Source organism: Callospermophilus lateralis, chromosome 1 (assembly GCF_048772815.1).
Source record: "Callospermophilus lateralis isolate mCalLat2 chromosome 1, mCalLat2.hap1, whole genome shotgun sequence".
Taxonomy (NCBI): Eukaryota; Metazoa; Chordata; class Mammalia; order Rodentia; family Sciuridae; genus Callospermophilus; species Callospermophilus lateralis.
Window position 1 is genome coordinate 29,687,886 of NC_135305.1, and position 25,950 is coordinate 29,713,835.

At 34.6% G+C, this 25,950-nt stretch overlaps 2 protein-coding genes across 7 annotated transcripts in view; one reads left to right on the forward strand and one right to left on the reverse strand.

Moving 5' to 3' along the window:
* Nucleotides 1-17,907, reverse strand: part of Krit1 (KRIT1 ankyrin repeat containing) — a 39,574-nt gene extending 21,667 nt beyond the window's left edge. For 2 of the 3 annotated variants that reach the window (XM_076833626.1, XM_076833633.1), the window contains exons 1-10: nucleotides 17,431-17,907; nucleotides 15,783-15,886; nucleotides 14,714-14,873; nucleotides 10,480-10,572; nucleotides 9,789-9,918; nucleotides 8,951-9,194; nucleotides 8,619-8,734; nucleotides 8,254-8,397; nucleotides 2,033-2,189; nucleotides 1,269-1,376 (exon numbers count right to left, since the gene is read on the reverse strand). In XM_076833626.1, coding sequence (XP_076689741.1) covers nucleotides 1,269-1,376; nucleotides 2,033-2,189; nucleotides 8,254-8,397; nucleotides 8,619-8,734; nucleotides 8,951-9,194; nucleotides 9,789-9,918; nucleotides 10,480-10,572; nucleotides 14,714-14,873; nucleotides 15,783-15,884 — 1,254 coding nt within the window. In that variant the 5' untranslated portion in view covers nucleotides 15,885-15,886; nucleotides 17,431-17,907. The remainder of the gene's footprint in view (nucleotides 1-1,268; nucleotides 1,377-2,032; nucleotides 2,190-8,253; nucleotides 8,398-8,618; nucleotides 8,735-8,950; nucleotides 9,195-9,788; nucleotides 9,919-10,479; nucleotides 10,573-14,713; nucleotides 14,874-15,782; nucleotides 15,887-17,430) is intronic. The other variant, XM_076833630.1, reaches the window with a different exon arrangement.
* Nucleotides 17,908-18,421: 514 nt separating this feature from the next.
* The window catches only part of Ankib1 (ankyrin repeat and IBR domain containing 1), a 131,161-nt gene continuing 123,632 nt past the window's right edge, over nucleotides 18,422-25,950 (forward strand). For all 4 annotated transcript variants that reach the window (XM_076833648.1, XM_076833657.1, XM_076833661.1 and 1 more), the window contains exon 1: nucleotides 18,422-18,513. The gene's annotated coding sequence lies outside the window, so the exon portion shown is untranslated. The remainder of the gene's footprint in view (nucleotides 18,514-25,950) is intronic.

The window sequence follows — 25,950 nt, forward strand, 5'->3', positions numbered from 1 at the left end:
ACAATTTCTTCTTATTGTAAATTCCTCTCCATTCTTGCTTTTGTTTTGTTTGTCTATGGTGCTGGGGATGGAACTCCAGGGCTTTGCACATGTTAATCAAGTGCTCTATCAATGAGCTATGCCCCAAGCCCTCTTCTCCATCTTAATGTCAATGCTAATTCTAAATTAAACTTTAATCTTTATAATACAATGTGTATTTGTCATTAGATTTATCAGTTTATTTTGGGCATAATAAGATGAGAAGACTAGGTTGAAATAGCAGAAAAATAGAGCCAGGAAATCACCTATTTCAACTTTTGTGTGGGGGGGGGAAGTTTTCATTAACTTGCTGAGACTAAATTAATAAATTATGTACAATGCTGAATTTACAAATATAAAATGTTGTTTAGAAGGGCTAATACAGAAATATTCTTCAATGAATAATGAGAATTATTTTACTCAACACATCAAGTTACATTTGTGCATCATTGAACATTTTAGTTGATGACATACGTGATGCTATATACAATATAGCCTACGTATATAAAAGGCTATATATGATATCTAGGTTTGTGTAAAAATACTTTATGTTGTTCACATAATGATGAAATTGCCTAATGATGCATTTCTCAGAATAAATCCCTGTTTTAGAATGATTATATTGGGGGCTGGGGACATAGTTCAGTCGGCAGAGTGCTTGCCTTGCATGCACAAGATCCTGGGTTCAATCCCCAGCACCAAAAAAAAAAAGATTATACTGGAAATTACGTTTTCTTCTTTTTTTGGTGAAAGAGATTGAACCCAAGGTCTTGTGCCTGCTAAGCATGAACTCTATCACTGACCTACATCCCTAGTCCCCAAATTAGATTAATTATCTTGGAAGTTTTATTCATTTTCCAGTTTTCATTTGGTTATATAAAAATAAATGTTCAGCCAGGTGCAGTGGCACATGCCTTGTAATCTCAGCAACTCAGGAGGCAGGAAGATCGAGAGTTCAAAGCCAGCTTCATCAACTCAGTTTGCTCTAAGCAAATTAGTGTGAGACCCCATTTCAAAATAAAGTATTAAAAAAGGGCTGGAATATGGCTCAGTGTTGGGGCACCTCTGGGTTTAATCTCCAGTACCAGAAAAAAAAATTTCAAATGTTAAGAACAACAACAAATTTAATATATGAGTTTTACAACAGTAAAGAGTCATCTAAGCTTTTATCCTTTCACTCTTGCCACAGGTCCTTAAATTATCTATCAACTTAAAAGCTATGTTTGACTATTGATAAATGTAATCCTTACTGGTTTGTTAATGGCTTCCTTCAACAATTTTGCTGCTTCTTCCCAGTTGTTTTGTTTGTTTTCTTCACAAATATTTAATGGGGATCTTCCTTGCTGGTCTGTTATGTGCTAAAAATGTGGGGGAGGGAAGGAAAAAAAGACATTAAAAATAGTTTTCTAAGGGAAAACATTCAATTAATCAGAATTTCATAAAAAAAGATTAATGCAAAGTATTAAGTAAATATTAAGACTACATCGTACATATTCTATATCAAACAAGAACTGTCAAAGTTAAAAGACTGAAAGCACTAGTCAATGGGATTATTGATTTTTAAAAGTTCTGATACAGATACAACAGTTTTTGTTATGTTTTTACTTTGCCCTTTAGAAACACTTGTTACTATGTGAATAGACCATCTTTTTTTCTTTCTCAAGACATTTTTTGGGAAATAGAATATAAAATGAAAAGTGGTAAAAATTTTATGATTCTGGTAAAGGGTAGTGGTAATGGTTGCACAATAATGTGAGAATGTACTCAATGCCACTGAATTGTGCACTTAAATGTAATTAAAATCATAAATTTTACATGAGGTATATTTGTCAGGATAAAAAAAACATTTAAAATGTATGCTCAAGAGCACAGCTCATACATAAATATTACTTAGTCTATAAAATGAAATTTATTTTTATTTTTTAGCTGACCTTTCAAATGTACAATGAAATATTTCAGTGTCATTACATGTTATTTACTGCTTGGGATGAGGATAAATAGGGAAATAACTTACTCTGTCAACTTCTGGATGGTTTAGGAGAATCTGTACTATTTCAGCATGTCCTCCTCCAGCAGCAAAATGAAGAGGAGAACTCAGCTGTCCATTTAAAAGGTTTGGATTGCACTTTCCTTTCTCTAATAATATACGAGTGGCCTCAACTTTTCCATACCTACCCAAAAAAAAAAAAAAAAAAAAAAAAATGAGACTTACCTAAAAAAAATCATCTGGAATGTTTAAAAAAAATCCAAAATTCAGCTAATATCCAAGAAATCTAAGGCTTTTCTAGGACAGACAGTAAAGCATTAATGGATTAAAATCTGACAAAAAATGGTCTCAATGCTTAGGGATTTTTTATTAATTATTTTGGCTCAATTCTATTTCTGATTGAGAGAAAATATAACCAAATATAAGATAAAGAAGGTGATGGAGAAACACTCCATACAAAGTACAAAAGTTATAAATTAGGAAGATATAATTTTTAGTTAAAAATAGGTTAAGAGAAGTTGGGGATACAGTATAGTGGTAGCGCATGTGCTATCATATGCAAGACCCTGAGTTCAATTCTAGCACCAAAAAAGGAAAAAAAAAAAAGTTTAGAATCAGAAAGTAAGTCATAAACAATCTTATGGGAATGTTTTACATGTAGGCCTGACCATGAATTACAGAAGAGGCCCAAAGACAATCCTATATGTGGGTGCTACATTAAACTATGTGGAAGACACAAAGAAACGATACAGAACCCTGCTCTGAAGAGTTTAATTAACAGGCAAGACATTAACATGGATAAATTACATACTTTATAACTTTTGTACTTTGTACTGTTACATTTAAGAATTTAGGATAACAACTCAAATGGGACTTCACAATTGTCAAATCAAAATGGCATTTATTTAATTATTTAAAACATTCAAAAAGATGAATGAGTTTTGCCTTTTCAGGAAGTGTTTTGAAAGAACAATTTGAACAGATTTGAAATAAGAAAGAACATAAGAAATGTTAAAGGGAGATAAAATATTTTAGGTAGCGGGGAAGGAGTAAGGAAAGCAAGGTCTCAGAAGACTACAAAGCATGTGCCAGACATAGTGAGTCAACATCTTGATTACAGCCAAAGATTTATGAAACATTGTAATCAGAAGCAATGGTGAAAAATAATCTGTTGTTACGAAAGAAGAGGATGGAAGGAGAGAAGGTGAATGGAAATTTGGTTTTAGTATTTGAAGGAAAACAGTACACATTAGAATTGATTTGATTTGCCCTGAATGCTTTTCCCCTTTCACAAACCCTATGGTTTTTCTATACTCTGAATTGTTCACTTGTATCCTATCCCTTCTTATTCATGTGACTTTTGCTGGTGTTCTCTGCTATCAATATGCTCTGCTATTCTTCCTCATTTTGTTCAGATTGAATTCTATTAATCCTTTGAAACGGTTTAGGATAAATTTCTCTATATTCCTAATAATACATTTTAATTACTCTTATGGGACTCACCTCATTTTAACTAATTTCATTCTTATTTATATACTTCTTCTATTACCCTGGAAGTTCATTAAGGGTAGAGATAATGTCATTGCATTCTCCAAAATGCCCTATGCACAAAAGATGCATGACTAAACTGTTAAGTAGGCAATTGAAAATGCAGGATTGGTTCTCAGAAGAGAGGCAAAGGCTTAGAATATCTATCTAGATTATGTACATAACTGAAATGAATTACAATTAGGGTTGCAAGAATAGATAAAATCTTTCTGAGAGAGAAGTTAGAGAAAGATGATCCTCTTAGAACAATAAATGCATTTTGAAAAACAGCCTTTCAGGGAAAGTCATAATACAGGAATAATCCTAGAAGTAATAATAAAAATATTTAATACAAACACGAATTCGAAGAATGAGAAAAATGAAGCTTGAAGTCAGTTAAGTAACTTGTCCAAGTCTCATAGTTACTAGCCAGAGTTAGAATCTGGTTTTCTGAATCTTCGTCGTTTCCATGTTCCAATACATGCTTGGATCATAGAATGGAGGCCAATATTTCATTAATAATAGTGATAGATTAACAATAAAATCTTGCATTTATATTAACTTTTACTAAAGTCTCATTACTCTCTTGCAACTCCAATTTGTTCTTAGAATAAAGGGGTGGTCAACAATATGCAGGGCAGGAAAAGAGATTAAAAACTCAGAGAAGGTAAAGAATGTTTATGAAGATTGTGACACTGAAAACAAGAGAATGTGGCCCATTCACCTTTGAAGTGGCTTTGAAAGGAAGGAAAGAAACAGGACAGTAGCTAGAATAGGTAGCAAGTTCAAATTAGGGTTCTTTACATGTAGGGACAGAGAATCATGCATGAAGGCAAGAGCAAAGAGTTTGAAAAAGAAAATGGTGCCAGGAGCAGTGGCACATGCCTGTAATCCCAATGGCTTGGGAGGCTGAGGCAGGAGAATCAAGAGTTCAAAGCTAGCCTCAGCAATTTAGCAAGGTGCTAAGCAACTTAGTGAGACCCTGTCTCTAAACAAAATACAAAATAGGACTGGGGATGTGGCTCAGTGGTTGAGTGCCTCTGAGTTCAATCTCTGGTACAAAAAAAAAAAAAGAAAGGAAATGGTGATTTGAATGGGGGAACAGAATGGAATTTTTCATGTATTATCTTATAGAGAACATAAGAAGATGTATGGAGACAAAAACTTATCATTGGGGTAAAGAAGTACATTTATTTACTTTTTCACCTTTCTTTGAAAATAGGGGGTAAACGAGTATAGGCAGTTATGAAAGTTAAGAATGAAAATAGTGAGCATTTACATATTTAGGAGTAGAAAGCTTTAGAATAGTTTGTAGGGGAAGACCAAAAGGATGACAGAATGAATGAAGCAAAGAGAATGAAGCAAAGCTAAGCTACAGTGAAGACCCCAATGAAATCAGATGGATTAATTCATAGTGAGCCATATCATCTCATAGTTCTAAAAATACTTTCTGGCAATGAACTAATGCCTAAAAGTACTATCCGAGAAAGAAGACAGTGATTTGATCCAAAACAGTGAGTCTGGCATAGAAAGGGCAAAGAGGTGACAAAATATGGGCTATGAGACATTTACAAGTGGTGACACATTGACAATATGGAGTAAAAGTCAATTTAAATAATTTGAGAAAATGGTAATTCTATAAATTATGTATTTAGGTGCCTGATCACTGATTAAGGAATTTTAACAGCTTTGAGCAATCTTAGGGGTGATATAATTAAATGATCCTCAAAAAGGGATCCAGAAATTCATAAGGACTGCTAAAAAATTTTTAGGTTGTCTTCTAGGTCAATATTTTCATAATAATAATACAAGATAGTATTTGCCCTTTTCATTCTCATTTTCTTCTTAGTATGAAGTTTTCTAGAAGCTATGTGACATGTTTTGCAACACACTGAAGGCAGAAGCAGATGTAAGATGTAAGAGTCTATTAAATAAAGACAGTAAAGAGATTTGTAAGACTGTAAAACAATGCCACTCTTCTCATTAATTTTTTTATTCTGGAAAATATGGCACTTTTATAAACTTGTATTATGCTAATACATATGTTTATTATTTTTAAGTGCATTAATAAATATTTAGGCTATTTTTCTGTTTTCATTTTTAATGTAGTAAATAACATTAATTCCACATAAACAAAAAAGAACTCTTTGTTGATCCTATAAGTTTTAAAAGGAAAAATAGGTCCTGAGACCAAAAAGTTTGAAAAGTACTTATCTAATCAAAACCATCATTGCATTTACTTACTTATTTTTGGTACCCGAGTTGAACCTAGGGGCATTTAAACACTGAGCCACATCCCCCAGTCCGATTTCCTAGTTTTTATTTTGAGACAGGTTCTTGCTAAGTTGTTGAGGCTGGCTTGGAACTTAAAATCCTTTATCTTCTGCCTCCCAAGTCGCTGAGATTATAGGAGTATGTCAGCATGCCTGGCTTCATTTTATTTTATTCTTTTTCTTTCTTTCTTTCTTTATTTTTTTTGGTACCAGGGATTGAACCTAGGGGTTCTTAATCACTGAGCCATATCCCCAGCCCTTTTTATTTTGAGACAGGGTCTCACTAAGTTGCTTAGGGCCTCACTAAGTTGCTGAGGCTGGCCAGGAACTTGTGATCCTCCTACCTCAGAACTCCTGAGCTGCTAGAATTAAAAGCCTGTGCCACCACACTTGGCAAATACCCTCATTTTAAAGATGAGAAAACAGATCAAGAGGAGTAAAACATTGTTTAACCTTATAAAGACTGGACCAAGCCCCAGAGTTTAGGCTGTGATAGTTCAGTGTCCCCTCCTAGATCATTGTACTGAATAAGAGTATATTCCAAAATAAATTAATTTAAATTCTTAACTAAATAAACCATTCTTTATTCAAATTCACACCAATCAAATGATGCATCTGATTAAAAGTATTGAAAGGTGACCCATACTATGTCTGGTGTATTAAACATGATCATTATTTCTAGGAAAATTAATTTTATCAAATTTTCCTTGGTGTACTCTATTAACAAGAAGCTGAAATTAAAATACTATAGCTTAATGAGTTTTAGAATGAGACACCAACATCTTTACATTTTAACATTTTCTTTTGGGGGGGTGCTGCAGATTGAACCCAGGGTCTCACACATACATGCATGCTAATAAGCATATACTCTGCTATTGAGCTATCACCTCAACTACAACAATATTTAATAAAAGCCAACTTTATTAAGTGCTTATTATGTGTCCTCAAAGAACCCTATCTTCATTTTTCTTTTTTGATATAGTGCTAAGGACTGAACCTCAGTATGCTAGGCAAGTGCTGTACCACTGAGTTACACCTCAGCCCTGTATTTTCTTTTTTAATCATTTAAGTCCATCTTATACATAAGGAAACAAAGCCTTAAAGTAGTTAAGTAACTTGGCAATGGTCATACTCTTAGGAATAACAGATGCAATTGAAACTTAAATACTTCCCAAAACATGTTAAATGCTAGACTAGTGCTTTTATGTAACATGTAGTAGAAAATACTACCATTTTTTTATTAGAGAAGAAAAAAAATCTCCTGCCATAAACTACAATTCACTGCCTTGGCCTTTCCCAATCCCACAGTGTAGCTGTTTAGGGTTTGATCTATATGCTATACCTTTTTGGTTTATCTACAGGTAAAGCATGCAATTTCTTTTAGTATTATTTACATCATCAGTATTTATCAGTAATCTGAGGCAACAACTAGTAGATAACCTAAGCATGATTTAGGGTAACCCTAAATATAAATATAAAAATTTCACAATCTGAAAACATAAGAGCAAGTTTACCAAATAAAAGAGCTTATTTTTAAGAAAACAGAAAAAAATACTTTAAAAGCAACTAAATTTAGATACTTGATCACAAATATTAGAATTAGAGAAATCAAAAGAATTCTGAATTGGAATGAACTCTAGAAATGGTCTAGTTATTGTATTTTACATACAGATAAATGAACTAAGATGCATATATGTGAAGTTCCTTGCTTAACATTGCACAGCTAAGATATTGTGGACAATTAATGGTTAGTAAGTAATAAGGTACTATACTTTAAACAACAGGTCAAAAATAACTTTCTCATAGATAGAAAAAAATTATAATATAATCATGTTCTTTTGAGGCAATGGGCATTCTGTTAACTACAGCTACCAATCTTGAAAACTCAGCTCAGCTAAGGGGAAATAGTATATTATGTGAAAAGAGTAGGACAGTAGGAGCTACATCAGGCAAGTAGTGTGAAGAGCTAACTCCGATTCTTTTCAAACCCCCACATCTAATAAAACAGAAGGTTCTGATTCTAATGAAGGTTTCTGATAACCACCATTTCCCAAAGAATGAAGAGGATAATTTCCTATGTTATTAACACATTCAAACTTTATAATAAGGATAAAATAATACAACATAAACCCAATATAAAACAAAAGACATTGCAAGGTAAATAAGGGACCTTGGGTTCAGCAGTGACATTTACTAGTTATTAACTATCCTACAGTAAGACTTGATGATCCCTATTAACAATGGCAGTACTTTCCCCATGGGTCAGACCTTGCAATTCTGAACAATAGCACATACACAGTAATCACAAGATCAAAACAGAAAGCTCAGAAGGCAACCAGAGTGGAAAAAAGTGTCTGGAATGATAATAGTCTTTTTGATAAGCTATATTAATATTTAATACTAAGAATTTATTCTCTCTAGAAAGAAAAGAATAAGTAATTCATTTACCAGCATGCATAATGAATGGGTGCCCAGTGGTCACTATCTAATTGATTGACTGAAAATCTCTCATTGAGAAGACGGCTTAGTAATTCTGAATCTCCTTCACAGGCACTTCGATGAAGAGGAAAATCATCTACCCACTGTCTTTCTCTAATTATTAAAAAGAAAGAAAAAAAATACAAACAGCATTGTTTAAATTGAAATTGTTTCAAAACAAATGTGACACACCTATTAAAACTACATATAACTGAGCAGCTATAAGTTAACTATTAACTAGGTTGCAAAATTATAGCACGTATTATTTTAAACAATATTTTAATACTGTAATATATTTTTAAGGTTAGCAATATAAAGTAAAACCAAAAAAGTACTTGTCTTCTGTGACACTGCTCATGCTTCTCTGCCATTTTTCCTGTTTGGGAATTTGTATTTTTGAGTAGTCTGGAGCTCCTAGACCAAAGTATGGATTTATTACCACTTTATCTACCTAGAAAGTAGAAAACAAAACAAAAAGAAAAACTTCTTAAGAGCTTTTAATAATTGACCTTTATGTACAGAAATACAGCATGGATGTCATCTTTATGTTTGTTTACAATACACACACACACACACACACACACACACACACACATATACATCTCAGAAAAAAATTACACTTGACATGAAATGACTTTTGAAACCAAAGCCAAAATTCAACTCTTACCCGATTTGTATATTGAAGATCTGATCCAAACAAAGGGTTATAAATACAGGTATCTGCTTTCTCTAGGGCTAACATTTTACTCTTTATTTCTAATGCACTATAGCCCATATGTAGTGAGTTTTCTGCCTGGCCTGATTCAGTAGCATATGCAGGGTTTATGACATTAGTTTTTATTCGCTCAAGTGGAGAAGGTCGGAATAAAGCTGGAATAAAGTGAGACTGTGCATGACGTTCATCTAACCACCTGGCAAAATAGAAAAAAAGAGGTAGTAAAAACACTTGTTCAAAAATGAAGATGAAAAGGTAGACTATTAATTCTGATATGTGATACTTTCTAATATTATACTTGGATTTTTATAATCTTCATTAGTGTTGGCTAAGTACCTCATTTGTTAATAAAACTTTTGTTAATAGACATAAGTAAACAATTTTTAAAAATGTATATGTTATAGTAATGATAAAAACTCCTTTCAAAAAATGAAGTACCTTCAAAATTTACACCACTGAGATGTAGGTGATAAGAGTCCTACTGTTAGAGAAAGACAAAGGGAGAGATTAAATGACTTATTAATAAGAATATCTAAACACTAAATCCAGTTTTGTAACAGAAGAATCTTAATTCCAAGGTCAGGGCAGTGTTCATTATTTTTTAATAAAATTAACATGCTCTAAACAGATAAGCCAATCTTGCCTTGGGTGGTTTTCATTTTTATTTTATAATTGAGAAACTTACCATATCTTAATACATACATTATTTTAAAAGCGTCTATATTGGACTAATTTCAAGTATAAACATGTATTTGATTAATTAAAAAATATATTTAATGGTACATCTTACTTATCCAAGGCTATTAACATTCTTGCTGTAAGTGTTGCAAAGTGAGTACTGGATTCACTACAGACTCGCATAATATCCTGTAAGCAGTAAAATATTGGGCATCCTGGAGTATATGTATATTTAGTATTATCTGAAAAAAAAAAAGAAGAATGGTGCCATCATAAAAAGGGTTATATCTACATTACGAAGTGAGTCATATTATACATTATATCTATGTAATATAAATATTACAAATACTACAATTGGGCAGTATATTTTAGAACTATTTTTGACATTTCTTATCCTCAATAACAAAATAGGCTTTGATCATAATCTGTTTATTTCCCAGAATACTTAAATAACTATTTCTGTTCTATCTACGGTATATCATTTGAAAAATTACTGATTTTAACCTAAGCACTTTTAATCTCAATTATACCCTCCCTCCTCACTTTTCCATCCTATTTAAAAAACTGAAATAAAGCATCACTGGTTAGCCAATAATGCTTGTATACTAACCAATATACAAAGCCAAGAAGATATACATTAATTTGAAATTGAAACATTTTTGACAAGTCAAAATTTTTTTCTATGAACTTAACATGTATTTTATAACAGTATCCCAATAGTAACTATAAATGCAAAATTCTAAGTTCCTCAATAAACTTTCACTTAGCATCTAAAGTACATAAATATAAGATAGAGATTGTACCTTTGACAACTGATGGAACAATAAATAATGCTGCTTCTCTGCCCATCTTCTCTCCATCCAGAGGAAATTTCTTCATTAGTACCACTCGTTTTCCTAATCATTTTAAGAAAGGCAGCAAAGATAAAAATAACAGACTTTTTTTTTTTTTGGTGCTGGGGATTGAACCCAGGGCCTTGTACATATGAAGCAAGCACTCTACCAATTGAGCTATATCCCTAGCCCCAAAATAACAGACTTTTAAGTCTGATAAATTAACTCACAAATTAGAAAATAAATCTTTAGGAATTACGAATATATCTCAGTATTAGAGCACTTGTCTTAGTTTAGGCAAGGCATAATATCTGTGTTTGATCAAGAACATAATATCTGTATTTGACCCCTTGTACTGCAAATAAAAAAATAAGTTTAAAAAGAAAAGAAAAAAAATTTAAGACAACATAAGAGGAACTGAAATATGCTTAAAAATCGGTTTTATTACATATACTAATAAAAATAATAATTCTGATTATACAGGATCATCCTGTAGTCAGCTAGTACATTTAAGGTCATAATTTCACTTACTAGAAGTTTCCTATGCATAGCAAGGAAAACTATTCTGCTAAGGACTGAGAAAGCAGGTCCAACAGCAAGGCATCCTGTAAGGTCAACAAACATACTTCCTCACTCAGCTCTGATAAAGGTGGTAATTTTATTACAGTCTGGGTTCATTGAGGAAGAGTAGTATATGAAAGTTACAAAATCTTAAATGGTACCTCTTTGTTATTTAAACACGCATCTTCCATCCTCAATATTAACTTTTATTAGAATCTGATTGGGCTACAAACTAATGTTCTGAGTCGTAATCACAATTCTTGAGTCTGTTTACCTTAATTTGGCATTAAGTGGGCCATCACTAATACACTACTAATCTTATACTCTAAAACCCCTCATTGTCTAGGTTCCTTTGCTGATATTTATCAAATTTATCAATTTCTGATCTTCTCCCCTCAAGAGATACAATAGCTAGCAATGGGATGCCTCTGTGGATAAGTAGTTAAACAGATAAATAATTTCATGTATTCAGAAAATATCAGTATTTCTAGTTTTTTTAATATTTATTTTTTAGGTGTAGTTGGACATAATACCTTTAATTAATTAATTAATTAATTTTTTATGTGATGCTGAGGATCGAACCCAAGGCCTTGCACATGCTAGGCAAGCGTTCTACCGCTGAGCTACAACCCCAGCCCCATTATTTCTAGTTCTTAAGGCCTTTTCTATTATAGTCCCCAAAATTATTTTACAAAATGGACACTTGTTCAAAGTATAAATGTTAGATACAGAATAACATTCTAATAAATGTTGAGGCACTATTTCTTTTGTCTTTTTAAAAATATTTTTTTAGTTGTAGAAGAACATAATATCTTTTATTTATTTATTTTTATGTGGTGCTGAGGATTGAACCCAGTGCCTCACACGTGTAGAGGCAAGTGATCTACCACTGAGCTGTAGCCCCAGCCCCTCTTTTGTCTGTCTTGAGGTCTCCTATTTACTTGATCCTTCCTGCTTTGCTGCTTTCCCAGATCTGGTTCACATTTACTGTTGAACTGCCTATTTTACAAATTATATCTGTAACTATGAGATCTGTTGTGGAAGGAAAAAAAGGCACTGACTTCAAAATGAGATGTGAGGGTTTAGTTCTAATTCCTCAATTAACAGCAACATGCTCTTTACAGGTGACAACGTATATCTGCATTTCCAATTATAGTTGTGAAAATGTCCACATACCAACTCACAGGACCATAAAGAATTTCAGGAATAAATGTGGTAGCAAAGCATATAGAGTACTACACAAAATGCAAAGCATACCTACTGCTACTATAGTTGTTTGTGATTTCCATGTGACACTTATACAATGAATCGCTGGGACATAGCACCTGCTTATTAGCATGTGTGAGTTCTATCTCCAACACCAAAAACAAATAAAAACCCAAACTAACACAAAACAAAACAAAGACCCCCCTCCAAACTCTTAGACATTTACAAAAGCTCAATTGAAAAGGAGATTAATAGTAAATTCCTCTATTTGTGTTCATTAAAAGCTGCCTGAAAATATATTAGTATATTTTATTGTCTAAATGGGTAAAATTTTGCTAGGCATGCTTCATTTATAATTCTTCCTAAGGGAAACTGCCTAGCACTTTGGGCCAGGGGAATTTTTGTTAATACTGACACCTCTCCCATCCCTCTTTTGGGTGAATGAACCTAGTAGCAAAGCTTGGCTTATTCACAGCAAATTATTACTTATCTATTTCAGCTCAAATACCTAACAGACTAATCAGATTTCTGTCTCATGGATTCAGTCTCAGGATAAATCTTGATAACTATAACAATTTGGCAATCGTGGAAGATGAAAATTTAACAGAGAAGTCAAAAGACTAAGGTAAAAAAGACTGGCAAATTTGGGATATCCACAGTCTTTCACACACTTTAATCCCAAAAGGATGTCCCTCTTTCCCCTCATCCTGCTTCTTTCCCCCTAGGGTAAAAATGGTTTCTAGATTATTTTATTAAAAAAAAATCCGATAATCAGGGAAAAAGGATTCTTTTTGTGAGATTCAGAATATATATCAAAGATCTGCAAAGTTATGGAGGAATTTCTTACAATCTTGAGTTATAACAGAGTCCCAACTCACAAAAACCCTTAAAGCTCTTCTGTGGAAGTAATCTATTCGAATCATATAATAAAGTGAATGGTACCTCAGAAAGTCATAACACAGCTGTATAGCTCAGCTAGATTATGTCTAGAAAACAAATATTGAAAAAAACTAACAATTCATAAGACCTGGCTATATGTCTGCAACAAATAATCTTTACTAAAACAGGTGAATCAGACACCTAGGAACAACGACAAAAAACTGAATAAACTTTAAAAACCAAAAGTAGACACAGAGAGGTACTCTTTATCTCACTAACAACTGGTTTCAACTTCTTTTTGATTGAAGCAAGCATTATCTTTTTAATTATGATGCCTGAATCTTGGGCATAGTTTACAGTTTCTGTAATTTCTGACTACTTTTGCTTATTAAAAGGATATACCCTGAGAAATTGGATCATCAATTTTTAATCACTTTTACTGTCTATACATTATTTAATATTTTAAATGGTGCCTCAATCTTTCAAGGTTAGTATGTCTACACATTATTTCACTCTTAGAAAAGGGACTTATTTCTATGGCCAAATGGAAAGAAAATCCCTGCTATCTGGTAACTTCCAGGATTTCCCATAATCCATGAATGTTAACTTTTACTTAGTTATAGATAGAGGTTTATAATTTCTTTTGTACTGGAGTAGAAACATAAAAATAGTAGTTCAATGATACTTACCTAGAAAACTAAACTTTCAGCAAATGTAATTTGTAATTGATTATAGTTTTTATTTTTAAACATTTTTTTTTTTTTAGTTGTCATTGGACACAATACCTCTATTTTATTTATTAATTTTTATTTGGTGCTGAGGATTGAACCCAGTGCCTTGAATGTGCAAGGCAAAGCATTCTACCGCTGAGCCACAACTCTAACCCATAGTTTTTTGATTAAAAAAAAAAAAATGACAGCAGAATGCATTACAGTTCTTATTACACATATATACCACAATTTTTCATATATCTGTTTGTATATAAAGAATGTTGACACCCAATTCGTGTCTTCATACATGTACTTTGGATAATGATGTCCATCTCATTCCACCATCCTTGCTAATCTCCTGCCCCTCCCTTTCCTTCCCACCCCTCTTCCCTATCTAGAATTCATCTATTCCTCCCATGCTCCCCCTCCCTACCCACTATGAGTCAGCCTCCTTATATCAGAGAAAATACTCAGCATTTGTTTTTTTGGGACTGGCTAACTTTACTTAGCATTATCTTCTCCAACACCATCCATTTACCTACAAATGCCATGATTTTATTTTCTTTTATTCCCTGCCCATAGTTTTTAAATCACTACTTCATTTCCTTTCTCTATTGACCAAATCATTAACATTGTGATTTCTTTAAATGCTTTTCAAGTTTTGAGAAAAATTATCGTTGAATTACTTCTTAAAAGGCTTGATATACTTAATAAAAAAACTTTCTGTTTTGTAAGTTTTTCAAATGTAAAAAAACCAAACTCTGATTTTTGTATATTTTAAAATATATCTTATTTTTACAAGTATTTAAAGAAAACTGAGTTAAGAAAAATAAAGGAAAGTTTCCTACCTCTGATACCCTGGTTTGCTGGAGAAATTGGCTTGGTGGTTTCTACGACATAATCCAATATGCCTTGTGTAATTTCACTGTTGCCTTGAAGTTTAGTTTCCAACAAAACTTTCTTTCTCTTTTTTTTCTGTCCTTCAATGGGAACTTCATGCAATAGAATCTTAAATGAGAAAAATATCAGTAAGAGAAAATTTAAAATAAAATGTGCCTTACCTAAAATACTGTAATACGCTAACAGCTGTTCTCAGCTCTAGTAATATGTCTAGTAATAAAGTAGAATAGCTTTAAAATAATAATATCAACACCCATCCCTAATCTCAGACCTATTAAATCAGAATGTCTAGGAACTGGAGTTCTGATACTAACAGTTTCAAAAAATTTCCAGGTAATTCATCAGTGTAGCCACGATTGAGAAGGAGTAAGCAAATGCATTGCTGGAGCAACAGTCTACAGAAAACCCCTGCAGTACCCTTTAACAGGTTTCAGAAAACCTGAAAAGAGCAGTTTAAGTAAAATACTAGAGGAATTAGGTTAGATTAAAAGTAATTCATAATGCTAGGCATCTGTTGTATAGAAAAGATAACAATTCAGTTAGATATATTTTTGCCTGAATTATAAGTTTACCAATATATGTAATACAATTCAAGACCACAGAGAAGTCACTTGATTGCCTAGAACTTAAGGGAAAAATATACATTAAATAGTTAAAAATAAACTAGGAAAATGAGAACAATGTTTATACAAACATTTTGAGTGAGTTGACTTTTGTAGCTTTTTCATTTTTGAGAACCATTCTACAAACTGTACTAAATCTAAGTATATAAGTTGTAAGAAAAGCTCAAAGGAGTAACTTTTACTATCTAATAATCTACACACATAAATCAATAGTAAATGCTCAAAAGGCATGCAGCAGAAAGACAATGATGAATAGAGATCTAGAACAACCAGCTTAACAATAAGGTTTAAGATATATAATAAATAAATAAAACATATTTTAAGGTTTTATATGTTAATGATAGTATAGAATGACATTCAGTGTAGAAAATCAAATGTCATTAAATTTTCTCACCTCATATGACTTAGCTCTGTATTCCCGAGAATTGAGACTGGCAGTATTCTTCGGCCGAATAACAGCAACATACGCATCTTCTATGTTTTCTGGATTTCCCATTGCTTTACAAAACAAAGAAAAATTCCTTAAAGATTAAATGACACAATTGGTGGCAAAGTAAAAAATAGAGTATTATATCCCAACTTGAAAATCTTTTATTTCCAATAATCACTTTGGAAACAAATAAAAAATGTTTACTTGTATATCTTCGACTTGATAGTACCTAAAAGGCAAACCAGAGATAACTTTGATTGTATCTTTATCACGGAACTATTCAAAATATAGCTTATAATTAGCTTATAATTTAAGATTTTCCTATAGTCTTTTAAATTCCTTCTGTTAAAGGTAAAAAATTTCAAAATGAAGATACATATTTTCATAGATCTTAATGACACAGTTAAGAATCTGTCTTTTAGGCATAAAAAAGTCATGAGGTTATAAAATATTTTGCAAATAATGACTTGAAATATGATTCAGAATAATGCACACTCATTTTGCATAAATTATACAAGTGAATGAGATGTATGGACACCTCCTTAAAGACTGAAAACCCCCTAAAAGACATTGTATTGTGGAGACATTGAATAATATACATGGCACAATTACACAAACAAGTTTTGCTATTAAGTATCTACAAAGAGAAATCAAGTAACTCTTAGTTTTCCAAAATGAATTTAAAGCAAATCTTGGCCAACCTAGGCTAAGAAATCAGTCAAGTGCTTTATTTGTTAATGCTCATTACTTAGGTTTTTTTTTTCTTTTTAATTTTTAATGTTAGCACTCCCAAAAGATTCTTAAAACTGGCTTTCAAGAAATATTCACACTTGACTATTTGAAATATACATTCTTCCTGTGACATGAAATAAGTAAACAAAGGCTTTTTTTAGGGAAATAATATTCCTATATTAATAATGAAGGTAAAGCCTGAAAAGATAGAAAACACATACAAATGGATAGGAAGAAAACAACTTGAGCTAAAAATAATGAAGATATAATTAGATATGTTATGAAATGTTGAGACTGAGTTTTGATAACGGTTTAAGTGACTATGTACAGGAAACATGTGGCATTTTGTCATATTTCCCACTCTATACCAAAAAAACTTAGGCAAAAATAACAATATACTAAGTAATGAGGCCTCAGAAATGAAGTGTTGGGGGTGGTATCATTTTAAAATAAACAAGGGCATTTTGGGTTGTGACTATGACTGGAGAAGAGGAGGTAGAGAAGAAACATTTGGTGCCCGTCGGCAGAATAATATGTTAGACTGCTTGCAAACAAACTCTAAAGAGACACAGCTCTCTGGGAGAGTGGGAAAGTAATGGAACTGAGATTTTTAGTTAGGCCAGCTAGATAAAAAGACTTCTGGTGAAGCTAAAAGCACGATGGAGAAAAAGCAAAGAAAGAAAACGAAAAGCCTCAAAAACAGAAGAAAGGGAAAGTGAGTTATGATGACAAGCTCCGACTCGGTTTTCCTACCTGACAACACTCACTCCCCCACCTCCGCTACCACCCTTCAAGGAAAACTGCAAGCTTCTTTGCGCAGTTTCCACCTCAAAGGTAGCTTTGGCTTCTCTGTAACTATTCATAGAAAAAAATTCCTTGCCTGGAGAAACTAGATACGGAGGTGATTCGGTCTCTGAGTTCTTTTCTTTCGCTGGAATCTGGATCTCGCTTCTCGTTTCCGCGAAGGAAACCTAGCGGTCTCACCCGTGCGGGCGGCCCACAGTCTCTGGGGCCGCTACATTCAACGCCCAGGGTGGGACGGTCACCGTAGGGGCGGGGTACCGTCACCGTTTTTTCATCCCTCCTTCCCTTCTCCCAGGCACAGCAGCCCGGCCCCGCTTCCTGTAGCAGCAGGACCCTCGGTCGCCGCCAGAAGACGCCCGGCGCGTTCTCTCGCGCTCGCCACCCCACACCCCGAGAGTTCAGGTCTTTGGCGTCGTAGAACCTTTTGCGCACCCGCTTTTTATTGTCCTTCCCTTTCCTCGCGCCTGTGCACCGTTCACCCTTGCACTTTCTCCAGAAATCATGGGCTCCCAGATCTTCGAAGGCCTTATCTTTTCATCCTGCCGCTATCCGGGTGAGAAAATCGCTTCCGGGTTCACACCCCTCGCAGCCTCGCGGTTGGTGGCGGAAGAACTTCCGGGTCGGCAGCAGAGGTGCTACCGTTCCTGCCCGCTGCTGGCCCGGGCTACAAGGCTTTCTGGGACTGGTGGCGGGCGGCTCGGAGACCGCGGTGGTGGCGGCGGAAGCGACGGAGCCGGAGGCAGGGGAGGGGAGGAGGGCGGCCGGGGCTACGTGCGCGCGCGCGCAAGGCTCGAGCATGAGCCGGACTTGACCGTGAGGCGGAGGCAAGAGCCACCGCCCCCTCTTCTCCTCCCCCGAGAGAGGCGGCGCGGCGGCCAGAGAGGCATGGGGGGCGCTCGCCCAGTCTGAGCCTCTACACTGTGCCCTCGGCTCACGCTACGCTTTCCGCGGGCCTCCAGTGCGCACCCTGCACCCCGGCAGCCCCCGTTTAGCGGGTGCACCCAGGCGCGCGAGGAAGGGGCGCCTGTCCGGGTGGGTGGGGCGGGGAGGGTACCTCAGGACACCGGCTCGGCGCGAGAGGCAGGGGCGGCCGCGGCGGAGGCAGAATTGCAGACGTGCGGAGTCCAGCCAACCCTTACCCTGAGCCCAAGAAGTAACCGTAAGTCTCAACCTCTCCGTATGGGTTTGTTTGAGGCTGTCTCAACCCATTTTGGGATCCGACTTCAGACCTGCCTAGTTCACGCCCTCTCGTGTCTCTTACGAGCGTGAGTCTCCCCTTCTGGAGCACTGTCCGTCTGTCCCCATCACTGAACAGGCAGCATCCTGTGTCTGCCTTGTGAAGCTTTTCCTCCTGACGAATTTGCAAGCCACCTGGTTTCTGTGACGCGTCCCATCCTCCCCATCTAGATGCATCGCCTTGTCCCTCTGTCCTCAAAGGATTTGTGCCCTCTCTTTCTATCAGTACCCCCAGACACAGCCTCCCTAGTCCATCTTTGGAGACGTGGAAAACCATGAGTTTTACCAACCTCAGGCTCTGGCTAGTGTCTTGAGGAGTTGATGGATGATAGGGTCTGCAGGGCTCTGATGGGTGGGGATAGGTGTGGATGGCTTTGGTAAATCTTTAGTTTTGCTGCTTTTGCCACCAAAACAAAAGAATGGGGCGCTTTTGTGTACCTTTACTCCTCTCCTTTCCTAAGTATGTGTGTGCATGGTTTTCTGTATGTTACTGTTTGAGTCGAAGGAAATTGGAGCTGGAGATGTTATTAAGCATCTCCTGAGGTGGTTTTGAGAATTAGTCTCTCAAGCTCTATTTACATGGAATGGCTTATTGAACAGTCTTATATTGAAATGAAGACCCATTCCAAAACTGCATTACAACTAAGATCCGAGAAAGAATATGAAAACAAAACCCTGAGGCTCCAAGTAGTATGTTTTGGATAACTTTAGATAAAATTAAGTGTTTTGATTTACATGAAGTTCTTAGTTTGCAAGAGTGAATGTTTGTGCATGATGTGAAAAATCCTTGTATTAAAAGCTTTTTCTTTGTTAATGGAGACATACGGTGGTTAAAAAAAAATCTTAGTATGATTTTTAAAGATCATATTTTATAAGGTATTAATTTCCAAGGAACCAACCTTAACCACTCGCAGATGTTGCACACCTTGGTGCCTACCTTCCTCCCCTTAGACTAAAAAAAGAGTTAACTATGAATGTCTTTAATGTTTATTTTCAGATTTTTTTACTAGACCTTTTTTCTCATTAAAATTTAGATTGCTTTCTTTTTTAAAAATTTTATTGCATTTTTAAAAATTATTTTTTCGTTGTAGGTGGACACAGTATCTTTATTTTATTTTTGTGTGGTGTGGAGGATCAAACCCAGTGCCTCACTGGTGCTAGGCGAGTGAGTGCTCTACCACTGAGCCATAACCACAGCCCCTTGGTTTGCTTTCTTAAGCTGATACTGCAGAACTTTCCAGAAATTAGATAAAAATATAATTTTAATACTGTCCATGATTAGAGAGTAGGTCTCATATGCCTTCATGAATTTACTACTTTTCAAAGCACCGTAGAAATAAAATAATAATTTAAGAATATATTACTCTGTGCCTTGCAGATTCAATGTTATTATTCTCTAAATTAGTAGTCCAGTAGCTTTGGTGATGGGTTTCTTGAAAGACGTTATTTCATTAAGAGAAATAGGTGTATTTAATGTTTTTCTCCTCAACCTCTTCTCAGCAGTTGGTTTGGGGCTATTTGACCTGTAACTTACACTTAACAGATTTTAGTTTGAAATAGGCTCAGGAGACGTAGCCTCAGCTATCTCTCTGGAAATGTACATTTACTTGTCATAGAAGCCAAGCACTGTTCAGAGTTGAGTGTATTATTAAGGGTGTGGCTTTTGTGTTCTGTAAAAATGATCAGTTTTTAAATAAGAAAAAAATGGGTGTCATAGTGAGCTGATGGGCAATAACTTTGTGAAATCTTGAATAAACTAATGTCTATTGATTCTTCTTATCCTTTGGATAGGGTGGAAAAGATCGGACCATATTTTCATATTTCACTTGTTTTTCCCTTCATGTCTCTGAGGATTTTCTGTTTACAATACCAAAGAGCTCTAAAATCATGCTGACTCTCCTATGCAAGGACTACCACAGGTAGCTGCTTAGACATGGGACATAAGGTTTTTAGCCACCCTTTTGTAAATACTTATTTTTTAGTTGTAGTTGGACACAGTATCCTTATTTTATTCATTTACTTTTATGTGGTGCTGAGGATCAAACCCAGGGTCTGGCACATGTGAGGCAAGTGCTCTATCCCTGAGCCACAACCCAAGCCCCACCCTTTTTTATTCTTAAGGCACTGCCCACTTTCGAGAGAGTTGATTGTCTTTCCTCTTCATTTTATATATATATATATATATATATATATATATATATACACACACACACACACACACACACATATATACATATATACTCAGACTTGTGAAAGTGAAACGTGTATTTACAACCTACTTGTAGGTAAAAGTTCTGTTGATTTTCATATATATAAATACAGTAGATGGAAGAATTATGAATTAAGTTCATCTGATACTTACTGAATGGAGAGTAGAAAAGGTTCCTTGCTGCTTTTGGTAATTTTTCCTTCTTTGGTGATACAGCATTCATTTAAGTTAAATTTTAAAATAGTTATTTCAATTAAATGTTATTTCAATTAAATTATACATAATACATTTCCAGAAAGAATTTGAGAGTAGGCTCAGTCATTATTAGAGACCAGCTGAAGGGAGTTTCCATGCATCATTCTGAAAATGCTTAGGTATTTTCTTTTTCAAAGTGGCTTGCTTAGGGAACAGTGATTTTTGTACTCTTACTTTATTTTTCAGACAACCACAGACTACCTTCTTTTTTTTTTTTGCTTTTCCAGATTAAAAAAAAATTTTTTTTTCATGCTTACTTCATTTCAGTAAACCATTATTGAACACCTCTACATGTGCAAGGCTCTGTGTTATGTCAAGATTCCTTTCCTTAGTTGATTTACCAGTGTAGATATATTATGCTGACATTATCCAACTGTCTTTATAGATTTCTCTAACAGATTTTTAAGACACTTCACCTTTTTACAGGGTTGTTTTGCATCCTTTCTATAAGAATAAACATAATAAATGCCTCCCATTGAGTGCTTAATTTTTGCCAGTCCTGATAATTTTTATTTCTTTTATTTTATTTTTGGAATAGTCCTAAAAATATTTAATCTTCTTTTGAAAGCCATACAGATTTTGGTTTATAGTATTGCTGAATGTTTTTTTACTTGTAATATGCTAGAAATGATTTGACTTACACTCCTTAGGGGGAAGAAGTTTTAATAGATTTGTAACAGTTCTTAATTTTCTAATGTTGCTTCAAATTGACGAATCCTAATTTCATAAAGTATTATTATCTCTTATGTTCTAAAACAGATAATTCATACCAAAATGTAATTTTCAGTTATTGTTTAAACCTTTGGAAAGACATACTTCTTAAGTTCATTATGTGTAACTATAACATAGATCTTCAGCCATGCATAATTTTTTTTCAAGTTCAACAATGGAACCAAGAGCCTATAAAATGTACTAAAATGTGTTTATTCTCTAGGAAAATCATGTGACATATGTTCAGCTTTTAAAATTCAGAGTTTAATTTGGCTAACTATCTAAATGCCTGGGAGAGTTTTGGTTTCTGTAAAGACAATGTATTCCTTCAAATTCGAAAATGATTTTACATATTTGTTATCAGTAGGATATGTGGTTTATCAGCAGTTTGATACAGTTAATTCTACTAATTTTTCCAGACTCTTTTTTTTTTAACATGGTCTTCCACTATCTCCAGAAGTCTCATTGGTATACTAAACATCTTATTCCAATTTTTTTGACCAAAAACGATTAACAGTTTGCTGTTTTTAGGGGTATAGAGCAGATAATTAATACTTCTCAAGTTCCTAAGAAAGAAAATGCTTGATATTTTTCTATTCTTAGTTTGACGTGTGTGTGGTGTGTGTGTGTGTGTGTGTGTGTGTGTGTGTGTGTGTGTAATTTTAACTTGATATAAACAAGTCTCGCCTTTTCAGTGTAGCAAAATCCTTGATATTTTTAAGTCACTGTATTTTGCTGTTTGGAATAATATTTGTGGTAGACTTCCTATTCAAGGAATTATGAGCATATCATAAATTTGTTAGTTGCTGACTGAGACTACACTGATGAACAAATCAGGATTCTTTTCCTCATTGAGCTGTAAAATGCCCATTTAAAATTCAGGAAGAAAATATTCATTTAAAACATTGAGATTCTCTTAGTTCTCCAAGTAGGCATAAAAACATTGTCTTCCTTTTTAATGCATCAAGTATGGTAAAAGAAGGCAAAATAAGCATATTAAGCCAAAACTTTCATTCTGTTTCCTGGCTTCAGACAATGAATGATTCATATTTGCTGTACCATCGAATTTTCTATATCACATTTTTATTTCAGATTTTTAAAACATCAGTTTGAAATAATTTCAAATTTTAAGTGGTATATAGTATAAAGAACTGCTGCAAAGAACCTCTTCATCCAAATTTCTTCCATTGTTAATATTTTGCTGTGTTTCTTCCATTGCCTGCCCTGTCTCATAATACATGCATATGTGCCTGGATTATCAGTCTTTCCCAAAACCTTTGGAGCATGTTGCAAATGTGTACCTTATCAACCTTAAGCAGGCCAGTGTATACTTCTTAAAAACAAGGCACTATGTTGTATAACCAAAATACAACTCAACAGAAAGGCATTTTCTATTTAGTTGTCATATCTCTTTAAATTTCTTGAGCCTCAATTTTCCCTGGTCTTTCATGTCTTTGGCCATTTTATAAAATACAGGGCCTGCATTCTGTAGAATGATCTTTATTCTAGATCTGTGTAATGTTTCCTCATGACCCCAATCAGGTGATGCTTTCCTGGTTAGAAATACCATACAAATTGTGTTGTGCCCTTCTTGATGCATTGCATCCAGAGGCATGCAGTGTCAAACCATGTCACTAGTAGTGATGTTAACAAGATAATATTTGTTTCCCTTTGTAATTGATTAGTATTTGTAGAGATATTGTCCGTCACTTTGCCAGTATCTTAATCAAACCTCTTCTTATTAGCCTTAGTGTTATTGATGATTCCCATACAAATTAACCGTTTTTATGATGATTGCCATTATTTATTTCTATTATTTCTTCTACATGTACTGTTAATATTATAAGGCACTTCTCTTTTCTGTTAATTAAATGCATAAAAAGACTCATGAATTTTGACTTTATTCAATGTGTTGTGATTTGTTACCATTATTATTTACTTTGCTATTTAATTTGTCTCTGATTTAGCCAGGGGGAGCCCCCATCAAACTGGCTTCCATGGTTATTTATCATGCTCCTATCTTATTCATTGTGCATTTTCTTAGTACTTTCTGGCAGAACAAGTTGTTCCTGGTTCATCTTGTGCTTTGCTTGTTCTGGTCCTAGAAGCAGCCATTTCTTCAAGGAGCCTTGTTTTTGACTTTTGTTTTTGTAAAGGGTCATATTTAAAGCAAAGATTTGGGGCATAATGTGCTCATTGCTATTGGGGAGTCGTTGCTATCAAGTGTTCTTCATGAATAAAATTAGGATTCAAGTGTATGGTTTGTATACATATGTGTATATATATATATATATATATATATATATATATATATATAAATAAGTTGTATATGTACTTAATAATTTCTATGCCTATGTGTATATATTATAAAATCATTAGTTTGTTTTTGTAGTTTCAATTCCAGTGTGATACCCAAGATTCTTTCTAACCTTGCCCCTCTTCATGTTTATAAATTCTTTCTGTGGTAGTAAGAAACTTAACTTGGCTTTTGCCTAAATATATTTATCATGTGCCTAGTTGTTATTTGCTCAATGTGTATGTGTTATTTAGGTTCTCATCACTGTGACAAGAACAACTTAGAGGAGGGAAAGTTTATTTTGGCTCACAGTTCTAGAGGTGTAGTCTGTCATTGGCCAAGTCCATTGCTGTAGGCCCAAGGTGAAGTGGAACATCATGGCAGAAGGGCATGGTGGAGGAACACTTGTCCATTCACAGCAGCCAGGAATCAGAGAGAGAGAAATGGGTGGGGCCATAGAGAAGATGAACCTTTCAAGGTATACCTGCAGTGACCCATCTCCTCCATCCGTGCCCCTCCTGCATACATTGCCGCTCAGTTGGTCCATTCAAACTTGGATGGACCAATAGGCTACAGCTCTCATAATTTAATCATTTTACTTCTGAATAATCCTGTGTTAACGTAGGAGCTTATAGGGAATTTCTCGTATCCAAACCATGACTGTGTTACCATTCTCCTAATCTGCCTCATCATTGTACATCATGGACTGCCAATGGGCCTATACCTTTTTATGAATCTACAACCTAGACCCATAACTCTGTACAACTCCCTATCCACACATAACCCTAATTGTCCTTATCTGTGCTATTCGTCCTAACAGGGCCTCCCTGCCCCGCATCATCAGCCAGCATGCTAACTTTTTTGCATGCCTCAGTAGTTAATCTTAAAATAAATTTTGAGGAATTACAAGCATACATGGATGTGATAACATATGTACATGATTTTTTTCACACACAAATGGTAATGTTAAATATTCTGTACCTCGGGTTCGGTTTTGTTTACTTATCATATCTTGAAAAACTTTTATGTGAATACATAAAGCATTCTTTTTAACAGTTATATAGTTTTTCAGTGTTTGTGAGTATGTACACACACATACATCCAGACAACTTTCTGCCACCTAACTGTGGTGGTGTATGTATATATATGTATGTATATATGTATATATATGTATACACACACACACGATATATATATATATATATATATATATATATATATATGTATGTATATGAAATAAATCTCTCCCATCCTAGTATATATTTCTCTTTGCAATGTCCCTTTACTGCTTCTTCCATCCAGAAGTAATCTTTGAGTTCTGGAGCCAAATCCTTAAGAAGCTTCAAAGAGTGCTTTCCTACAACTGCTAGCAAGAAAACTAGTCTAGCCTATAGAAGGATAAGAGGTCTCTTACAGGAGAACCATGATACCCAGCCAACAACCAGCTGACATTAAAGTGAGTTATCTTGGATCTACTAGTCCAGCTGACCCTTAGCTGAATGTACCAGCAGAGATGCCAGAAATGAAATCAGCAAAGAAACTTCAAATCAACTTACAGAGTTGTAAGAAATAACATGGTGTTGTTTCAAGACTCTAAATTTGGGGTAGTTTGTTCTGTAGCATCTGAAACCGTAACTGCTCGTTTGGACATAAAACTAATCTACTGTTCTACAATAATATGTTATAATAAATATCTATATACATAATATTCACCAATTGAATTTTAATCATGATGCCAAATTGTTTTGCAGAGATACTGGCACAATTCTTATTGTTACCATCAATGTCTAAGAGAGGCTGTTTTCCCTGCAAATTTACTATTACTGAATGCTCTTCTTTTGCCGCAGTCTGGCTGGCCACAATTCAGGAGCCACTTGTCAAAAGAAACG